This window comes from Desmodus rotundus, chromosome 1 (genome assembly GCF_022682495.2).
Source record: "Desmodus rotundus isolate HL8 chromosome 1, HLdesRot8A.1, whole genome shotgun sequence".
Taxonomy (NCBI): domain Eukaryota; kingdom Metazoa; phylum Chordata; class Mammalia; order Chiroptera; family Phyllostomidae; genus Desmodus; species Desmodus rotundus.
Window position 1 is genome coordinate 65,812,129 of NC_071387.1, and position 21,302 is coordinate 65,833,430.

General features: G+C 37.4%; 2 protein-coding genes across 4 annotated transcripts in view; one reads left to right on the top strand and one right to left on the bottom strand.

Annotated features, from left to right (window-relative positions):
• The window catches only part of DENND4C (DENN domain containing 4C), a 130,630-nt gene extending 122,601 nt beyond the window's left edge, over positions 1-8,029 (top strand). For all 3 annotated transcript variants that reach the window (XM_053924738.1, XM_024558410.3, XM_045193738.2), the window contains 3 exons: positions 3,365-3,515; positions 4,567-4,631; positions 4,886-8,029. In XM_053924738.1, coding sequence (XP_053780713.1) covers positions 3,365-3,515; positions 4,567-4,631; positions 4,886-5,022 — 353 coding nt within the window. In that variant the 3' untranslated portion in view covers positions 5,023-8,029. The remainder of the gene's footprint in view (positions 1-3,364; positions 3,516-4,566; positions 4,632-4,885) is intronic.
• A 426-nt stretch (positions 8,030-8,455) lies between these two features.
• Positions 8,456-12,251, bottom strand: RPS6 (ribosomal protein S6). Its single transcript, XM_024558409.3, has 6 exons — positions 12,121-12,251; positions 11,455-11,586; positions 10,782-10,992; positions 10,458-10,604; positions 8,701-8,858; positions 8,456-8,596 (listed from the first exon to the last, which is right to left on the bottom strand). Exons 1-6 carry the CDS (start codon positions 12,124-12,126, stop codon positions 8,501-8,503), a joined length of 750 nt encoding a protein of 249 aa, XP_024414177.2. The 5' UTR covers positions 12,127-12,251; the 3' UTR covers positions 8,456-8,500.
• Positions 12,252-21,302: the final 9,051 nt, after the last annotated feature.

Sequence of the window (21,302 nt, forward strand, 5' to 3'; positions counted from 1 at the left end):
TATAATATCAATATACAGAAATCAACTGTATTTCTATACACTTTCAATAAACAATCCAGAAATGAAATTAAGGGAATAATTACATTTATAATAGCATAAAGAATAAAATTCACAGGGTGGAGTTAAGCATGCTCCCCCTCCCCCAAAAAACAGACAAGAGTATGGTGATTACCAGAGGGAAGGGGGGTGGGGGGAAAAAGAAAAGGGTAAAGGGAATAAATGGTGATCGAAGGAGACTTGACTTGGGTTGGTGAACACACAATACGATATACAGATGATGTATTATAGAATTGTAACCCTGAAACCTATATAAATTCAATAAAAATAAAATTCATAGGAATAAATTTATTAAAAGAAGTACAGAACATATTCTAAAAACTAAAATCATTGTTGAAAGAAATTAAAGAAGACCTAATGGAAAGAAATCCCATGTTTAGAAGAGTTAATATTGTTAAGATGGCAGTACTTCCAAATTAATCAACAGATTCAGCAAAATTCCTATCAAAATTCCAGGTGGCTTTTTTACAGAAATTGACAAGCCTATCCTAAAAACCATGTGGATATTCAAGGGACCCAGAATAGACAGTCTTGAAAATGAAGAACAAAGCTGTAGGACTCCTACTTCTCAATTTGAAAATTTACTTCAGAATTACAGTAATCAAGAAAGTACTGCATAGGAATAGATAACATAGGTCAATGGAATAGAGTTGGGTTTCCAAAAATAAACCCTTAACATGCGTATTCAGTTGCCTTTCAACAAGAGTTCCAAGACCACGGGACTGGAACAAATGGTGCTGGGACAATGGGAGCAACAGGCAAAAAAAATTGGATTGGTTTCTCACATCATACATAAAAATGAACTCAAGATGAATGATAGACCTAACTGTAAGAGCTGAAACTGTAGTGCTCTTAGAAGAAAACAGGAGTAAATCTTCATGGTCTTGTGTAGGGCATGGTCTTAGATACAATACCAGCAAAAGCACAAGCAACAAAATTTTAAAAAGATAAATTGGACTTCGTCAGAATAAAAAACTGCTGAAAAATAAACCATCAAAAAAGTGAAATGGCAACCCAGAGAGTAGAATAGGGGAAGAGATTTGCAAATAATATAACTCAAGAGAATGTATGAAGAACTCTAACAACTCAATAATAAAAGACAACTCATTTAAAAATGGGCAAAGGATCTTAGTGCATTCAACATGCTATAACAAAATACCACAGACTGGGTAGCGTAGCTTATAAAAAACTTATTTCTTACAGTTCTGGAGGCTGGAAGTCCAAGATGGAGGACACTAGCATTGTCAGCTAAAGGCCCTCTTCCAATTTCAGACTTCTCATTATAGCCTCATATGGCAGGAGGGGTGAGGGATCTCTTCGATGTTTGTTTGGTTTGGTTTTTTTTTTTTTAAGGGCATTAATCCATTCATGAGGGTTCTGCTCTTATGACTTTATAACTTCCAAAGGCCTCATCTCCTAATACCATCACATTGGGCATTATGTTTTCAGCATGTGAATTTTGGGGAGACATACTCAGATCATTGTAGGATCTGACAGTTCTCCAAAAAAGATGTACAAAAGCAAATGAAAAGATGCTCAATATCACTAAATGTCAAGGACATGGAAATCAAAGCCACAAAGAGATACCACTTCACACTTACTAGATTGGCTGTAATGAAAAGGACAGACACTAACGAGTGTTGGTGAGGATATAAAGAAATTGCAACCCTCATACACTGTGGATTGGAATAAAAAATAGTGCAGCTGCTCTGGGAAACAGTTTCAGAGTTCCTCAAAGTAGTAGTTACCATGTGACACAGCAGTTTGTCCTAGGTATATACGCAAGCGAAATCTCATGTCCACATAAAAACTTGTACACTGTTCTTAGCTGCATTTTTCTTAATAGCCAACAGGAAACCACCTAAATGTCTATGGGCTGATGAATGGATAAAGTTTGGTATATCCATGCAATGAAATATTTGTTGGCAATAAAAATACTGAATGCTGATACATGTTACAGCATGGATGAATTTTAAAACATTGTAGAAGAAGCTAGTTGCCAAAGGGCACAGAAAGTATGATTCCATTTATACGAAATATCCAGAATAGGCAAATCTGTAGAGACAGAAAGTAGTTGGTTACCCAGGGCTATGGATTGTGAAGGTAGAAGAGTGATTACTAATAGGTAGGTGTTTCTTTTGGTGGTAATAAGTTGATTGTGATGTTCGCTCAACTTACAGAATACCTTAAAAATTACTGTTTTGTACAGTTTAAATGGGTGAATTGAATGGTTTGGGAATTACATCTCAGTAAAGGGGTTATTTTAAAAATTAAAGGAGAAACATGGAAGTTACATATTTGAGTTAGGTTCCAAAATCACAACATAGCATGAAAATCAAATCAGTAGCAAGGTAATCATTAAGCAAAGTATAAGAACTAGGATCAAAGTGTACAGCAGCCAATATTTCCTCTTGTAACAGAATTTTGCTAATTATTTGATTGAATACAAATGAAGTGGTACTAGTTGCCTTTATTAAGGGTCTGTGTTGTATGAAAAATACAACAGCTTACTTTATGACAGAATAAAGTCATACTTAGATTTTACTTAGAACCTTTTTACTTAGAATCTTTTTCTAAGTTTACTTAGAAACTTTTACTTAGAATCAGGCTGGACTGGGGGAGTTATTGGATAGGTATTCCTATCTCAACTAATGTGGGTATGAATAAAATTGTATGGTTGCTGGAATTTGTTGTGGTATTAAAGTTTTCTTTTTTTCTAGGTCAAGCACACATTGTTGATTTTGTATGTTTTTCATGTTAGTATGATTGAATTCCATTTTACCACTGAAGTACTTTTGTAACCTATGAAATCTATATGTTTGTTCTTAATAATTCTAAAATTAGCCTTTATCAATTAGGATTATATTCTGCTGTATTTAATAGAAAATAAAAAACTTAAAACACTTAAAGATTATCCTCATATTAAAAAAATTATGAAGTAGACACTCCAGGACTGATAGGCAACTGCTCTGTCACCAGGGACCCGGGCTTTTTCTGTTGTGTCTGCTTTTCCATCAGTAAAGGTTGCTTAATGGTCACAAGATGACTGCTGGAGTACAAGTTATCATACCCAGCCTCAAACAGGAAGCCCTAAGTTCAGGGAAAGGACAAAGGGACGTGTCTCTCCTATCTGAAGAAAAGGGAAAACTATGTTTTATTTAGCTGGTCACATTGCCACATAACTTTACTAGAAAGGCGCTGGGGGGCAATGTTCAATAGAAAATTAGAAAATGCTACAACTCTGGAAAAATACTTCTTTAATAATTAGAGTGGATAAATATATTCTTAATTACTGTGTTTTTACTAGATTCTGAAAAGAAATTGTCTGTCCTGTCAGAAGAACAACAAGCAACAAGCACTTTAGTAGAAACCATCAAGCAGAGTATTCAACGTAATGATGTTCTTAAACCCATCAACCTGCTTTCACAGCAAATGAAGCCAGACAAGAAAAGACAAAGGTAGTCATTCAGTACTTGCTACTCAAAACAATATCATGTTTTTAAAAAATATTTAAAAACATCTCTAGTTTTAAAAGCACATACTCACTGTAGAACATCTGATTGTTTTAAAAAGTGCTACCAAAATGTATATATTCATACTTGAACAGAAATAAAATAAAAGTTCCTCTCTGGGAGGAATAGGTTAAATTTTCGGAGGTAATTCATTCATCTCTAAAGTGTATCAAATCTTCAGGAAACATTACTGCTATTCACTGGAAACCCTCTGTGAATTTGATAACATTGATGTTGTACATATATATTCTACTTGCTCAGGACCTGTCATACCCACACATCTTTTCTTTACTTGAGGGATGTTTATTTTGCAGTGGAAGTTTTGGAAAAGCTACATGGAGCATCATCAAAATCAGCATTACTCTCTAATTTTTTGTTCTATGTAACTACTCAGAAACCAGTTTACTACTTAAGTTTATTTTTAACAGCTGAGCCATGAAAGCTCATTTTTAAGGTTTCATTTGTGACTTTTTTATGTCCACAAACCAAATAAAAGTATTTATCTTTTATTTTTGGATTAGATAGTAAAGAGACCACACCACCTTTCACACTGTTTGTGTCCAAGGGTTTTAGACTCCTTAGAAATTAATTTGTTACTTTGTCAAGTGGCAAAAGATGAGAGAAGACTCTGCTTCTGTCAATTTTAATTAGGAATTAGAACAGTAATATTGTTAAAAATTGTAAGTTAAAGTAAACCATTAAACTATTTTTAATTGTCTCTGGTGTAAAGTTTTATGCCCATTGACTTTTAATTTGAAATAGATATTCACAGGAAGTAGCTGCAAAAATAGTTAAGAGTTCAGTATACCCTTCACCCAGCTTCCCCCAAAGGTGACATCTCATCTAACTGTAGTACATTTCAAAACCTGGACATTGACATAGGTATATTACTGTTAGCTAGACCACAGATTTATTATTATTTTCTTTTACCATTTTACCTTCATGTGTTTATTTTTGTACTCTTTGCCCATTAACTTTAAAAATATTTGTTTTATAGGAGTTTATACAGAGAAATCCTCTTCTTATCATTAGTGTCTCTTGGAAGAGAGAATATTGATATTGGTAAGTTGGTTAATTAGGGATTATTTTCTATTTTCTTGCATTTTATTTGCTAATTTTTACCTTTTATTTTCTGAAGTAATTTTAAAAACTGTAACTGGTATGGGTAAATATTCCACTTCAGAAAATTTCTACTTTTGAATATGCAGTTTATATATGTGTGTATGTGTGTGTGTGTGTGATTTGACCACCATTTTTAAATACATGACTCTTTTCCTTTAACAAACTCCAACTGCATTTTTGAAAATGTCTTTCAGAGGTTTTTGATAATGAATATGGACTTGCATACAATAGCCTACCTTCAGACGTCCTTGGAAAGTTGCAGAACATTGATGTTCCACCAAGTGTCAGTGTGGAATGGTGCAGGAAGTGTTTTGGAACGCCTCTCATTTAAATAAAGGATTCACTAGATTTCTGACACACAAAGCTGGCAGAATAGATTTAGTCTGGAAACATTCAAGGTTTGTTTCAAATGCTAAGAATTGGTGAAAATTGAAATGAAGTAACTCTTGAGACAATATATGATGAAATGTAATTCATACTGGAAAAATGCCATTAAAGTTCCATAGGGTTTTTTTGATGTTGAAAATTTATAACTTCTGAATGGCTTATCTGCTGAAAACTGTTTGGATTTCTCAATATTTATAGTAGTTTGATCATGAGAAACTATATTCATCCTTGGTATTTTGTTTATATTTGAAGCTAATTGGGTTTGGGGAACAGCAAATTAATGTAAACTTGCCTAACCCCAATACAAATGAAACATCTCAATTATAAGGGCAACTTTGTATATGTGTGTACATATGTGTGGCTGTGTAGGTATGTGTATATACAGCCATATTGTATTTATTAAAATTTGTAGATTGTTGCAATTCTGAAAGGGTTCTATTAAATGACTACTATTATACTCATCTGTAGTCATTAATCTCAAAATTACCTTAAAGTCTGGTGGCAACTGCCTTGCCTGACTTAGTTATGTATCTTCACCCTTCATATTTTGTATTTTCTTCTTCAATGGATTGTATCTTGAATATCCAGTTACTTCCATCTTCCCAATACCATGTTAATATGCAACATCTTTAAAATTGGAGTAAATGAGCCAGTCAGTTTAAATTAAGTTGGCTTCATAATTCACAAACTGGGAACATGCTTAAAATGCTTGTATTATTACCTTTGGACCTGAAATTGTTCAGGCACAGTACAGTTGCTCTTGGTCACTTTTAAAAACCTGTGGGATAAACTTGCACTGCAGTTTTATTCTTGTATAGTATAATAGATTTGTATGCTTATTTGTGCATTTGTAAATACTGTGTTTTAGGATAAATCAATTAAGTCTTAATACTTTAAAACTATTGAGCTTGTTGCCAGTAGGTTTAAGAAAATCATGACCTCACATGCCTGTCAGTTACCATGGCTTTTGTTGAAAACACCTCTTAGGAACAGTAAGATTGCCTTAACTCTCTGCATGGCTTAAAAAGCCAGTCATTGTGTGGGTGCTTTTATAGTAATTATGCATATGACTAAATCAGTGGATACAAAAAAAATTTACTGGTAGTTAACAGCACAAATCTCCCTTCCCCTTGGTGTAATCTTTCACATATCATTACTGTACCATTCTTTGAATATTTCAGGTTAATCTGACCTATGCAGAATTCTATTTTCCATTTACTGTGAAAGTGCTAAGTGAACTTGTCAGAAATTATGTCCAATTCTCATTACCTTAAAAACAGATCTTTTGCACTATCTCAGAGTATATATTTTTGCAGCATAACACTTGGTACTGGTTTTAATATTTAACACTTATTACCCCAAGTTTGTAATTACTCTTGTATATAAAGATGGAGGTTGAATGAAAAATTGTTTGCTGTGCTTGTTACATTTTTAAGCCTCCTGAAATATGTAAACTTGAACCTTTGTGATCTTTGTAATTCCAAGTTTTTCCATTCTCTGTAGCCTTAAATTCCCACTTGAAAAATAAAAACTGTAATGATGTCCTTAAACATTTTAAGGATATTTGGCTGTATTATATCTAATAATAAATTTTCTAGTAACTTTTTGTAACATTCTAAATTACAGCCATTATGTATTGGAAACCTGCAACTACTACAGTCTTTTAGAAAACAGAAGCTGATTTGTGTTAGAACTATTTGAAGACCTTTTCTAGCACCTACCACAGAAAGGGTACCACTAAAAACTTATACTAGAAAACCAGCTCTCTCATCATTTGAATCTACAGGACAGAAATGTATAGAACGAGTTGTAGCTCTGTATGAAACATATTGTGGTAACTTCTGAAAGAAGTCTTTCAAATTAGTCCAGATTTAGTCTACAACTTTACTTTTTGGATTTGATAGTATAATTTTAGCTACATTTTTTAGATTATAGCACCCAGCATGGTTAATAATGAACCTGAATCTCCCATTATTTGGGTTGTTCCGTTGTTGCCCTTTTTCATTTTTGGTACCTAGTAGTAATACAAGATTGAACATGTTCGTAATCTTAATAACTCTTCAGATTACTTTTTAACATCTCAATCTTTAATCTGCCAGAATTCATGAGCTAGAATAGTCTAGGCAAGCTGTCCACTTTAAGGAGTGTACTCAAAATCAGAAAGCAGTGTGGTTCGTGTTTTGTGTATTAAACCATGTAAATACTGGTTAGTAAAGAATTCTAGGCTATACACACCAGACTTGCCTTTTGGCTTTAACCTGCTCCCTGTAACTGTATTATGTCCTTTTTGTTTTGGGTTCTTTAAAAATGCTGCATTTCCCCTTCTGCTTGTACAATTCAACTTTTACATTGTCAGTTGCCAATTAAGACTTTTTGTGTTATGTAACCAATACCACATTTTAACAATGGGGACCTCCTGTTGTTTAAGAATCTTGTGTCTCACAGTATAGTCCAGAAACTGGATTATTGGCCTCACATGGGAACTTATTTGAAATTTTTACTCACTGTGCTTGAAGTGTATTTCAACAAATAAGGAGCCCCCTTTCCTCACCCTGAAAGCCTAATGTGCCTTCTTTTAAGACCCTTCTACCCTGCAAAGGAGAATCTTAACTATAATTACCAGATTAGATACGGCACATTAGAAAAGATACACTTTCTCTTTGTGCATCCTTCATTGATACAAATATTTAATCTTAAACAAGCAGTTAACTCCTTTTCAGAGTATGAAATGGAATAAAAGCATAAACAATTCACCGGAGTTGAAAAGCTTTCTATTGTAGTAAATTTGCACTGGTTTTAAAAGCTTTGTGAACTATTTCAAAATGGTATCCATTAACTGCTTTTTAACAAGTTTTCTTTATCACATAACAAAGCCCACCTTCATTGTATTGTGCATAGATGTTTAAGAAAAAAAAAATGTATGCCTCAAAATAAAGTGTATAGAAGATTAATACTAGTTCTACTCATTAATTTACTGAAAATTGGTCCATGTCTTATGCTATGAATATTTCCCTGAGCTACCCAGTAGAAAAACCCTATCCTGGACATCTCTTCTACAATCACAGTATGGTCCTGGTCTCTGAAGTTGAAGGTATCATTTTTTAAAAATACTTTATGAGATGGGGAGAGGGAGAGAATCAATCAGTTGCCCTTTTGCACAACCCTGACATGTACTGTGACCTGGAATCAAACTGGTGACCTTTCAGTTCACAGGCAACAAGGTTCAAAGGTGAGCCCTGGCTGGTGGGGCTCCACCAGCCAGGGCTTACCTTCAAGTTTTATGTATCATTAGATTGCTTTACACTATACCCCCATTTCTCTGACCCTAGTCTCTCTCCCTTTATCTAAATTTTATCATCAATGAAAAGTCAGTAAAGGAGATTTGATGTTTATCCTTATTTATTTGTTACTCTTAGAAGACCTCATTTTTGGCTGGACTCAGACTTAGAGGTAGAAGCTCTCAGAGAGGACAGCCTACGTCTCTTGGCAATTTGTTCCTGGCGTTTTTCTTTGGCCTCCTAAACAAAACAAAAAAGCAGAGTCAAAGCTTGTCAGTGTTAAAAATTCAAACCTGAGGTGAGGCCTGACTCCTCCCTCTTCCCCCCAATCATCTTAGACTGACCTTCATCCTCTTAGCCAAAAGTTTAGCATACTCTGCAGCCTCTTCCTTATTTTTCTTAGTACGCTGCTTCTTCAGGGCAATACGCCTACGTTTGTGTTGCAGGACACGTGGAGTAACGAGACGCTGAATCTTAGGTGCTTTGGTTCTAGGTTTCTTACCTAAAAATTTAGATAATGGCTCAATCACTTCTCAATATCCTTGGTTCATTAGGACCCACATCTATATTTTAAAAACTAGAAACAGACTCAGACTTGATTTAGTAGTGTTTACAAACACTTATTTGTATGAAGTCTTTTAAATCTAACTTGACTCTGTCAACAATGTAAGATAGGCTAAATATAAGGAAAACTGAGCCCTTATAAAAAGGGACCAGGCTAACTGTACTTATTAGCTGCCAGTGTTTTCCTAATCAACACATTCTATAAGACAGCTCATCTAAGTCATGCCTAGTTTGGATGTCAAGCTGAAAATCATACGTAAATTTAGGTTACTTTCCTTAATAATGAAATCATGCTCCAAGCTTTTTTCCTATTCACTTTGATTTCCTTTCCACAATTAGGTTATGAAATATCTTAGTACCAAAAGACACAGGAACATTATTTTAGCAATCTGAAAACTAGGTAAATAAAGCATTATCCCCGTCACCATCCAACCATGCTTTAATGCCCCATTTAACTTGAACCTACACTTTCCTGCCAATCCAGGAAACTAAACCATTAACATTACAACGTGCATCATGTTCTTCACAGAATATCTTTGTTTAGTCTGATTTATAAATTCACTATCCTAAGGATTACAGATCTGCTTTAGAGCACAAGTATTTTCAGTTATAATCATTTCAGTTGTGGACACCTTGTGGAAGTAGTAAATTTCCCAGGCTCAATTGTTCAAGTTCTGCTAAAAGTGAGATGATTTAATATAAAGACACAAGAATCATCTTAAAAATACTTGCCAACTAGCACACTTACTACCCTGATGGTATTTCCAAAGGTGTGATTATGGAAAACTTCTGCCTATTTTTTTTTTAAGTTTCATGAGGCTAAAACTATACACAAAAACCGAAACCCAACCACTTTTGCCCCTCAGATTTGCCAGGAAAACCCAACCTGAACTAACGTGCTACTTATTCCATTGAATGTAAATATTCATACATGTCACTACAGAAATATTAATGTTATAAAGCATTGCAGCAACAAATTGCTCTGGTGATAACACCCATTCCCTAGTATTCCGAATACAGTACTTTTCTAACTTCCAGTTTTCACAATTCTTACTATTATTATCCAAATCCCACTGATGAAGAATATGAGGATCAGAAGTTAAAGCAAGTCGATAAAAGCATTTATCTCTTTTGTAAAATAAAAAATTAGAACCCCTGATATGAAAGAGCAAAAATGTGTAGGGGTGATAGCACACTCAATCATAGCTGTAGAATTTTCTGCCATTCTTCCAACTCTTAACCCAAGAGGAATGAACTTACTGTCTGATAAGATAAAGTTACCTTTGGATAAACTTACACATCAATGCCTAACAGGAAAATAAAATAAAATAAAAATACAAAACAACACTGTAGCATCCTAGACATAAGGCATTGGATGTAATGAGAATTAATGCCAACTACCTATCTTGACCCTCTTCAATATTTTCCTAAAGCCTCCAGGTAAGTTGTGGGCACAGATTTTATTTTCCAACGAGCATTCAAAAAACTACTGACAGATTATGGAAACTTAAGCCATCAATTTCATAATCTCCCTTACCTTCCTTGTTTAGGGGCTTCCTCACAACATATTGGCGGACATCATCTTCTTTAGAGAGGTTGAAAAGTTTGCGGATTCTGCTAGCTCTTTTGGGCCCCAGGCGACGAGGCACAGTAGTATCAGTGAGACCAGGAATATCTTTCTCCCCTAAAAGATGTGAACAAAGACATTTTAATTCAACTTCCTTACAGAGAACCCTAAGTTGTTTACACAATGGTAAAAAAACAAACCAACTCCACTGGTCAAACTATGGCAAATGACAAAACATTTGGACACTTTTAAGTCAATGTCAGCCATAACTGAACTCAAGAACACAAACTTCACCTTTTTTTACAATGACCAAGTTGAGAACACTGAGATTGGCATCCACAATGCAACCCCGAACTGATTTGCGCTTTCGCTCTCCAGTCCTCCTCGGTCTGTAACAGGAATGCCCCTTGCTCAGCAGCAGGCGGACACGGCCATGGGTCAGGACACCCTGCTTCATGGGGAAACCTTGTTTGTCGTTCCCACCACTGATTCGAACCACATAACCCTGTAGGTAATACAATGATCGATTATAAAGTACAATTTGAAACTTCTCAACAAACTTTTCTCCAGCCACTCAATTTTGTCTACATTTCCAGTTTGCTGAGTTCAATTAGCAAATTCAGTCAAAACATGTTTCTAACCTATGTTTTACTAGACATATAACAATTCCAGGGCAATATTAGTATCAACAAACAGCAAAAAAAAGCCAGAAACATCCCTTCCTGGCACTTTTAATGACACCCTTTGGACACTTTTAGCTGGCTAAGCAAATACCTGTTTTCTCATTTGCTCAATGAAACCCTGCCAGGTGACAGGTCTACCTTACAGGATGACATCTGCAAGTAACTTACCCAAGATCAGCAGACAGAACCCTGAGTTTGAAACCCATTACACATACCAATTACCAATAGCATTTACTACCTCTCCTAAATACCTACAACAATTCAATTCGGTAGTCAACTTTTACCTTCCACTCTTCACCCAGAGCGTCAGCAGCAACTTCTGTGGCCATACGCTTCTCATAAAAAGTACGAAGTTTGCGTTCATCATCTACTTCAATGAGTTTCTGACAGCCAGTGGCTGGGAAAGAGATGTTCAGCTAAGGATTAAGATGGGGGTGGGGGAGAAAAAACCTTATGAAAACGGCAAAACCACCTACGAAGAAAGGTATCGTGAAAAGTCTTCTGTGTCATCCCCCACACAATCTGTGGAAAGCTTTATACCAATTTTATTCACCATAAAGCACGTGTGTGCATAATGCGCCAACAAGCACCGCGCTAAAGAGTACTTTTATTAAGCAGGCCCGGCAGAATGACTCCGGGGGCAAAGGGTGCTCCGCAGCCGTTCGTCCTGTCGGAGCAAGAAGTCCACACTACGGCAGGGCCGCATCCGCCTCGACTAGGCCCAAGGTCGCCGCCTCCATTGCCCTCCTGGGTTAACCCAGCTCCAACGGCAATCGCTCACCATCCGCTCTCCCAAGGACCTCTAGTTCCAAAAGCGAGAGCTTTCTCTTACCTCAGAGCCTTCTCTACCTAGAGCCAGGGTTTTGGAGAGCTATAACTGCGACAACGCCGTGTACTCGGGTTCGATTCCCGTTCCCCAAGCCTAACCCAAAACGGCCATCTCTTCCTACCTTCATCTTGAAGCCGCCGACCTCCTCCGAGGCGCCGCAGAAAAAAGGACTGACTTCCGCTTAGTCCAGGTCACATAGTCACTTCCAGTTCTCGCGAGACAGGCAAAGACTGTGGTAGCGGAAGTGATATAGTGTAGACGGTACTTCCGAGGGTGGGACTAATCTGAAATCAGGAAGTGCACTCTGCAGTCCCAGCTACACGTGTGGCCAGGTTTTAGCGTGGCGGCGGGTTTAGTCCTGAAGGTTTGACTCTCCCTTTCCTCATATTCTCCCCGTTACTGTTGGCTAGGTCACGGCCCGAACTCTGTTTCGGACGCTGTGCTACCAAACAAGGAGGGCGGGACCAGAGTGCAGCTCCCCTGGATTCTCATTTTGTCGGACTCCGGAAGACTTCCGGTTGGGGAGCTTACCTTGCCCTGCCGTTCACTGCAAGACACTCCGACAACCGTAATTTGTTTTCTCTTTAAATACTCGATCATCAGTTTGTCCTCCAGCAACTCTGTAATCATTGTACTATCAGAATGACACTCTCAGCCACCCTGTTGCGCCAGTCAGTAATCGCAATTACGCAAAGTCCAGGCCACAATCAATGCCCACTAAGTATTCTCCTTGTTTTGTCTTGCTTCTGCGATCTTTTTTAAAACGCAAAATTATATCACCCCTCTGCTGGAAATGAACCATTTGTTTTTCACTTAAGTTAAAAAGTGAAAAGTTATAATGCCTTATACTGGCATTACAAGCTTTACACAGTCCCAAACTCACCTATGGCTATTGGTTAATGCCATGCAGGTCTTTAGGCTTAGGTGTCCCTCAAGAGAAATCTTTCCTGACCATGCTGTCTCTGATACTGTCCCTCTCATTCCCTGGTGTAGCACTGTTTTCCTGTATAGGACTAATCATGATACATAAACGAGTTGTTTATGGTCTGTCTTCTCTGCTAGATGAAAAATTAAGCCAGGGCTTATGTCTTTACCATGGTATGTATTACCAGGACGCGGCAAAGTGCATGGCACATAAGTTCGTGCTTGGCAAATATTTTTAAATGAGTATAACCCTGGTTCTGTTATGTGTTAGTCTACTAGAGTGTGATGTAGAATGGTGCTAGCCATCAGAGGGAGAATAAGTGAAATGTATTACTGTAACTCCTGAATCAGCAATGGTGCAACTCTTAATAGTACAGAAAGATGTGGGAAAGATACAGTTCATTTGACAGTCCTCCTGAACATTCCTGGGAGAACAGAATGAGAACGCAGGTGATCTAAATAATTTTTACTTTCCAGGATTGTTACATCCCATCTTCCACCGTAGTATCACAACATTTTGCATTTAGGCCTGCTTTACATTCAAAGTTGAAAGATTCCACTAAATCCTGTTGGATCATCTGCCATTGGTAAACATTCCCAGGATGTTAGTGAAATAATACATTTAAAACCTGCGTATATAATTTTTTGTTGTGAAATTGACACAACAAAAATCATTTTTTAAGTGAAAAATTCTGTGGCATTTAGTATATTCACAACGTTGTGCCACCACCACCACTGTCTAGTTCCAAAACATTTTCATCATCCCCAAATGAAACCCTGTATCCATTAATCAGCTGCTTCCCATGCCCTTCTTTCATCAGCCACTGGCAACCGCAGTCTCTGTTCTGTCTCTATGATTTAGTTATTCTTTACATTTCTCTTAGGAATTACTTAATATGCGACCTTTATGTCTGGCTTCTAATGTTTTTGAAGTTTATCCATGTTGTAACATGCATCAATACTTCATTCTTGTTGTAACTGAACAAAATCCACTATACATGGGCCACAATTTTTTTTATCCATTCATCCATTGATGGGCTTTTGGGCTGTTTCCAACTTCGTTATTGTGAATGCTGCTCATATGTTTGAGTACCCGTTTTCAGTTCTTTGGGATATATACCTTGGAGTGGAATTGCTGAGTCATACGGTGATTCTGTGTTTAACACTTGGAGGAACTGCCTAATTATTTTCACAGTAGCTGAACTATATTATATTCCCACCAGCAATATATGAGTGATCCAATTTCTCGATGTCCTCCTCAACACTAGTTAGTTTATTCTCTTTCTTTTTAAAAAGAAAATTATAGCCATCCTAGTGAGTGTGAAGTGGTACCTCATTGAAGTTTTGATTTGCATTCCCCTAATGATGTTGAGCATCATTTTAAGTACTTACTGGCCATCTGTCGTTTTTGCAGAAATGTATTCAGAAATGTATTTGAATACATTGTATACAATGTATTTAAATGTATTCCTTTGCCCATTTTATTTTTTAGCTGTATTTATTTTTATTGAAGTAGCGGTAGTGAGTTAATGGGATGCAAACATAAAGTCCAGGACTATTGCTTGGGTTTCTTTCTTTATGAATTTTTACATTATTTGCCATCTTAACCATTTTTAAGCATGTATACAGTTCAGTAGTGTTAAGCATATTCACACTGTTCTGAAACAGACCTCCAGAACTTTTTTTATCTTGTAAAACTAGACCTCTACACCCATTGTACAACAATTCCCTTTTCCCTTCTCTCCCAGTCCCTAGTAACTATCATTATGCTTTCCCTTTCTATAAATTTAACCACTTAAGGTACTTCCTGTAAGTGGAATCATACATACAGTAGTTGTCTTTTTGTGACTGGCTTATTAGCATAATGTCCTCAAGGTTCATCCACGTTATAGCATGTGACAGGATTTCCTTCCTTTGTCAGTCTGAATAATATTTCATTGTATCTATATACCACATCTTCTTTATCTGTTCATGTGTTGATGAACATTTGGGTTGCTTCCAACTTCTGGCTATTGTGAATAATGCTGCTATGAACATAGGTATGCATATATCTCTGTAAGACCCTGCTTTCAATTCTTCTGGCTATTTACCCAGAGACAGGATTGCTGGATCACATGGTAGTTCTATTTTTAGTTTTTTGAGGAAATTCCATACTGTTTTCCGTAGCAATTGCACCATTTTATAATCCCACCTCAGTGCATAAGGGCTCCAAACCCATTTTTGAATTTGCTTGTCTTGTTGAATTGTAAGAATTCTTCATGTATTCTGAATACTACATTCCCATTAGAAATATGATGTGCAAATATGTTCTCCCATTCTGTAGGTGTCTTTTTACTTTCTTGATAATGTCCTTTGATCAACAATCATTTTAAATTTTGATGAAGTCAGTTTATCTATTTCTTCTTTAGTTGACTGTGGTTTTGGTGTCATATCTAAGACAAATCCATTGCCAAATCCCAAGTCATATGATTTAACCCTATGTTTTGTTCTCAGAATTTTATGTTTTCAGTCAAAATGATTGTTGACCCATTTTAAATTAATTTGTTAATATGGTGTGAGGCAGGGTGTCAACTCCATTCTTCCTTGGGTAGATAGGTATCCCACCACCATTTACTGAAGAGACTGTTTTTTCCTCATTTATTTTGGCAGCCTTGTTGAAAATTGGCCATTGATGTGTGTTTACTTACTCTCAATTCTATTCCATTGGTCTATATTTCTATCCTTATGCCAGTACTATACTGTTTTGACTTGTAATTTTGTATTCAAAAATCTATGAGGGCTTGACTTTATTCTTCTTTTTCAAGATTGTTTTAGCTCTTCAAGATCCCTTGTAATTCCATACGAATTTTATACCCATTTGTGCAAATTATGCTCTTGGAATTTTGCTAGGGATTGCATTTAATCTGTAGATCAATTGGGGGAGCATTGCCATCATTACCATATGAAGCCTTCCAATTCATGAATGTGTGATATTCCATTTATTTCGGTCCAAATTTAAGCAGTTTTAGGGTTTTCAGTGCGCAAGTCTTACATTCTTGATTATTTTTATTTAGGTATTCTTCAGATTGTTTTCTTAACTTTTCAGATTGTTCATTGCTGGTGTAAAGAAACAACTTATTTTATTGTGTTTATCTTATTTAACTGCTGAATTTAGTTATTATTTTTACTTTAAGTGTATTTTATTGATTATGCTATTATAGTTGTCCCATTTATTTTTCTCGCCTTTATTCTTCTCCATACTGCACCCCCACTTAGTTCCCCCAGCATTTCCCCCACTTAGTTCATGTCCATGGGTCGTACATATAAGTTTTTTTGGCTCCTCAATTTCCTGTACTATTCTTAACCTCCTCCTTGTCTATTTTGTACCTACCAGTTATACTTCTTATTCCCTGTACCTTTTCCCCCATTCTCTCCTCTTCCCCTCCCCACTGATAACCCTCCATGTGATCTCCATTTTTCTGATTATGCTCCTGCTCTAGTTGTTTACTTAGTTTATTTTTGTTTATGTACAGTTGCTGTTGTGAGTTTGTTGTCATTTTACTGTTCATAGTTTTGATCATCTTCTTTTTCTTAGATAAGTACTCTTAACATTTCATGTAATAAGGTCTTGGTGATGATGAACTCCTTTAACTTGACCTTATCTGGGAAGCACTTTATCCGCCCCTCTATTCTAAATGAGAGCTTCATTTAGAAGCTATCAAATGCTGGCTAGAGTAATCTTGGATGTAGGTCCTTGCCCTTCATAACTTTGAATACTTCTTTCCAGCCCTTTCTTGCCTATAAGGTTTCTTTTGAGAAATCAGCTGACAGTCTTATGGGAAGTCCTTTGTAGGTAACTGTGTCCTTTTCTTTTCCTGCTTTTAAGATTCTCTCCTTATCTTTAATCTTGGGTAATGTAATTATGATGTGCCTTGGTGTGTGCTTCCTTGGGTTTAACTTCTTTGGGACTCTGAGCTTCCCGAACTACTTAGAAGTCTATTTCCTTTGCCATTTGGGGAAATTCTCCATTATTTGTACAAATAAGTTTTCCATTTTTGCTCTTCTTCTTCTCCTTCTATAATTCGGATGTTGGAACGTTTCAAGATGTCCTGGAGGTTCCTAAGCCTCTCCTCATTTTTTAAAATTCTTGTTTCTTCATTCTTTTCTGGTTGAATATTTATTTCTTCCTCCTGCTCCAAATTGTTGACTTGACTCCTGGTTTCCTTCCCTTCTCTGTTGGTTCCCTGTAGATTTTTCTTTATTTCATTTAATGCAACCTTCATTGCTGCCTGGGTCTTTTTTATGCTGTTGAAGTACCCAGTGAGTTCCTGGAGCATCCTGATAACCAGTGTTTTGAACTGTGTATCTGATAGGTTGGCTATATCTTCGTTGCTTAGTTGTATTTTTTTCTGGAGCTTTGAACTGTTCTTTCATTTGGGCCATTTTTATTGTCTTGAAGCGCCTGTTACATAGTAAGGGGTGGAGCCTTAGGTGTTTACCAGGGCGGGGCCACCAGGTAGCTGCATTGTGACACTGTATGTGGGGGAGGGGTCCGAGAGGGAACAGTGCTGCTTGCTTCACTCTCTTCTGGTTTTCAGTCACTTCCCCGGCTACCCACAATCAAGTTGGGCCCTTCTGCTGCTGATTCCCAGGTGGGTGGGCTTGTGTACATTCTAGAACCCTGTGACTCTCTCCAACGAACTCTCCTGTGAGGCTGGGAGTTTCTCCTGCTGCCACCTCAACCCCCACAGGTGTTTTCAGGCAGAGGCTTTGAGGCTTTATTTCCCTGAGGTGGAACCATGGGTTGTGTAGTCTGTCTTGCTCCCTAGTTGTTCCTCCCAGTTTATCTGCATTCGAATGTGGGACTGCTCAGTCAGCAAGCCACCACCTCACCTGGTCTGCCAGCCACCACCTTTGGTGCCCTGGTCCTCTGGTTGCTGCCTTGCTGTGAGTCCTGTCCGCCCCTCCTACCAATCTGGATGAATGTTTCTTCTTTAACTCCTTGATTGTTGGACTACCATACAATTCGATTTTCTGTCAGTTCTGGTTGTTTTTTGTTTTTAAATTTGTTGTTGTCCTTGTTTTGGTTGTGCCAGGAGGCACAGTGTGTCTGTCTATGCCTCCATCTTGACCAGAAGTCCCAGCTTCATTTTCTGTTTGGTCTCTTACCACTCCCTGTATGCCTGCTCTTCCTTTAGAGTTCCCCATCTCAGTGATGGCACCTCTGTGACAAGACAGAAATTCTAGGTGTCATTTCCGACTTAGCAATGCCTATTAGTTAAAAAAGTTTTATTACACTCACATACACTTTTTTTCCTGAGCCATTTGAAAATAAATTACAAACACCATGAAATGTTACCTCTGAATTCTTCAGCATGCATCTCCTAAGAAGGTATTCTACCATATACCCTCAATACCATAGTCACACCTAAAGCGTAATTTTATTTAGGTATCATATGTAAATTTTACCAGTCATCCCCAAATATATTCTTTAACCTTCCATTCTCTGTCCTCACACTTTCCAGGAGCTAAACAAAGTTCATGCATTGAATTTGATTATTAAGTCTCTTTAGGTTAATTGAGAGCAATTGCCCCCAGCAGCACCACCCTTGTTTTCTTTACTTCTTACGACATTGATTTTACAATTGCAAGTCACTTGTCTTGTGGAATAGCCCACATTCTGGATTTGTCTGATGGTTTTCTTACATTTAGATTCAAGATATCTTTAAACTACCTCTTTATCCTTTTGACATAGACCCATTAGTCTTTGAGACATTTATTTCTTTCTTGCACAAATATTCTAGATTCACTTTGTTCTTATATTGCGTCAGATCCTGAATCAGCCAGTTCTCTTAAGAACTCTGTTTCCATTGAGTGGGGCATGATGTTTGGAAACCAAGATCTGGGTGTTAGATGTGCTCATGGTTTCTTGGGTGTCATTGATAGTAGGCCCTATTATTGGACAAGCTAATATATATAAAAGTACAGTTTAAATGAGTATATACTGATATTCCTATTCAACTGTAACTCTACAAGATTCTATTTTTTTTCTACATTTTCATATTTCACAGTGAAAACCCTGCTTCCCAAGATATCAATGGATTATTTTCGCTATATCCTACAATATATACAAAATAGTTTCAGGGTTATGAGACTAATATAACTATAATTAGCAAACCTAGAAAGTAAAGTTTTAAGATCCTCGCAGGTTTTTTGGTCCCTAGACTATATGCCCCACCAGCAGTGTACAGTCAGAATTCTGTACTCAAAATTTGCTTGAAATTAATTTTTATCTGATTATATTTCAATTTGATGTATATTGTTAGGGTAATTTGTTTCTTTTTACATTTGTCCCTTAGCTCCAGAATACACCTCAGACAACAAAATCCACAGATGTTCAAGTCACTTATATAAAACGGAGTAGTATTTGCATATAAACTGTGTACATCCTTCCATATACAGCCATACCTCATTTTATTGAGCTTCACAGATATTGTTTACAAATTGAAGATTTGTAGCAACCTGACTTTCAGCAGTCTATGGGTGCCATTTTTTCGAACAGCATTTTCTCATGTTGTGTCTCTGTTACATTTTGATAATTCTCACACATTTTGCAAACTTTTAAAATTATATTTATTATAGTGATCTGTGATCAGTGATCTTTGATGTTACTATTGTAATTATTTTGGGATGTCACATAAGATAGCAAAGTTTTTATTTTTGATTTTTTATTGATTTTTAGAGAGGGGGGTAGAGAGAAACATTGATTTGTTCTTCCACTTATTTATGCATTCATTGGTTGATTCTATTTTTTTAAGATTTTATTTATGTTTAGAGTGAGGGGGAAAGAGGGAGAGAAACACTGATGTGTGAGAGAAACATCGATCAGTTGCCTCTCTCATGCCTACAGGCAGGGACATTGCCCGCAACCCAGACATGTGCCCTGACCAGGAATTAAACCAGTGACCTTTCAGTTTGCAGGACAAGCCAAACCACTGCACTTCACCAGTCAGGGCCATTGGTTGATTCTTGTATTTGCCCTGACCAGGGATTGAACCTGCAACTTTGGTGTATGGGAACGGCACTCTAACCAACTGCGCTACCGGGCCAGGGCATAAGATGACAAAGATAATTGAGAAATGTTGTGTGTGTTGTAACTGCTCCACCAACCAGCCTTCCTCCATCTTTCTCCCTCTACTTGAGCTTCCCTATTCTCTGAGACACACAATATTGAAATCAGTCCAGCTGATAACCCTACAATGGTCTCTCAGTGTTCAGGTGAAAGGAAGAGTAGCACATCTTGCACTTTAAATCAAAAGCTAGAAATGATTGCATTTAGCAAGGAAGGGATGCCCAAAGCTGAGATGGGCTGACAACTGGGCCTTTTGTGCCAGTCAGCCAAGCTGTGACTGCAGAGGAAAAGTTTTTCAGGAAATTAAAAGTGCTACTCTAGCCCTGGCCAGGTAGTTCAGTTGGTTACATGCCAAGGTTTCGGGTTTGATCCCTGGTTGGGGCACATGCAGGAGTCAGCTGATGAATGTATTCATGAGTAGAGTAACAGGTCAGTGTTTCTCTCTCTCTCACTCTCTGTCTCTACCCAGCCCCCCGCCCCTTCCCCTCTCTAAAATCAAAAACTTAAAAAAATTTTATTATTTTTGAAGATTTTATTTATTTATTTTTAGAGAGAGGGGAAGGGAAGGAGAAAGACAGAGAGAAAAACAGCAATGTGTGGTTACCTCTCATGTGCCCCGAACTGAGGACCTGGCCTGGAACCCAGGCATGTGCCTTGACTGGGAATTGAACCAGCGACCCTTTGGTTCGCAGGTCCGTGCTCAATCCACTGAGCTACACCAGCCAGGGCAGAAAAAGATTTTAAGTGCTACTCCAGTGAACATACAGATGATAAGAAAGTAAGACAGCCTTATTGCTGATAAGGAAATATTTAGTGGTCTGGATAGAAGATCAAACCAGCCACAACATTCCCTTAAGCCAAAGCCTAATCCAGAGCAAGGCCCAGCTCTCTGCAATTCCATGAAGACTGAGAGAGGTGAGGAAGCTGCAGAAGGAATGTTTGAAGATAGCAGAGGTTGCTTCGTGTGGTTTAAGGAAAGAAGTCTCTCTAACATAAAAATGAAAGGGGGAGCAGCAGGTGCTGATGCAGAAGCTGCAGCAAGCTATCCAGAAGGTGTAGCTAAGATAATGAATGAACATGGCTACGCTAAACAACAGATTTTCAGTGTAGACGGAGCAGCGTTGTATTGCAAGAAGGTGCCATCTAGGACTTCCATAGCTAGAGAGGAGAAGTCAGTGCTGGTCTTCAAGGCTTCAAAGGGCATTGTGAGTCTCTTGTTAGGGGCTGATGCAGCTGGTGACTTTAAGTTGAAGCCAGTCCTCATTTAA

Coding starts and splice junctions, on each gene's coding strand:
- RPS6 (XM_024558409.3), bottom strand. Junction 8,859..10,457: donor GAAGCCCCTAAACAAGGAAG/GTAAGGGAGATT, acceptor CTAAATTTTTAG/GTAAGAAACCTAGAACCAAA. Junction 8,597..8,700: donor TTTTGGCTAAGAGGATGAAG/GTCAGTCTAAGA, acceptor TGTTTTGTTTAG/GAGGCCAAAGAAAAACGCCA.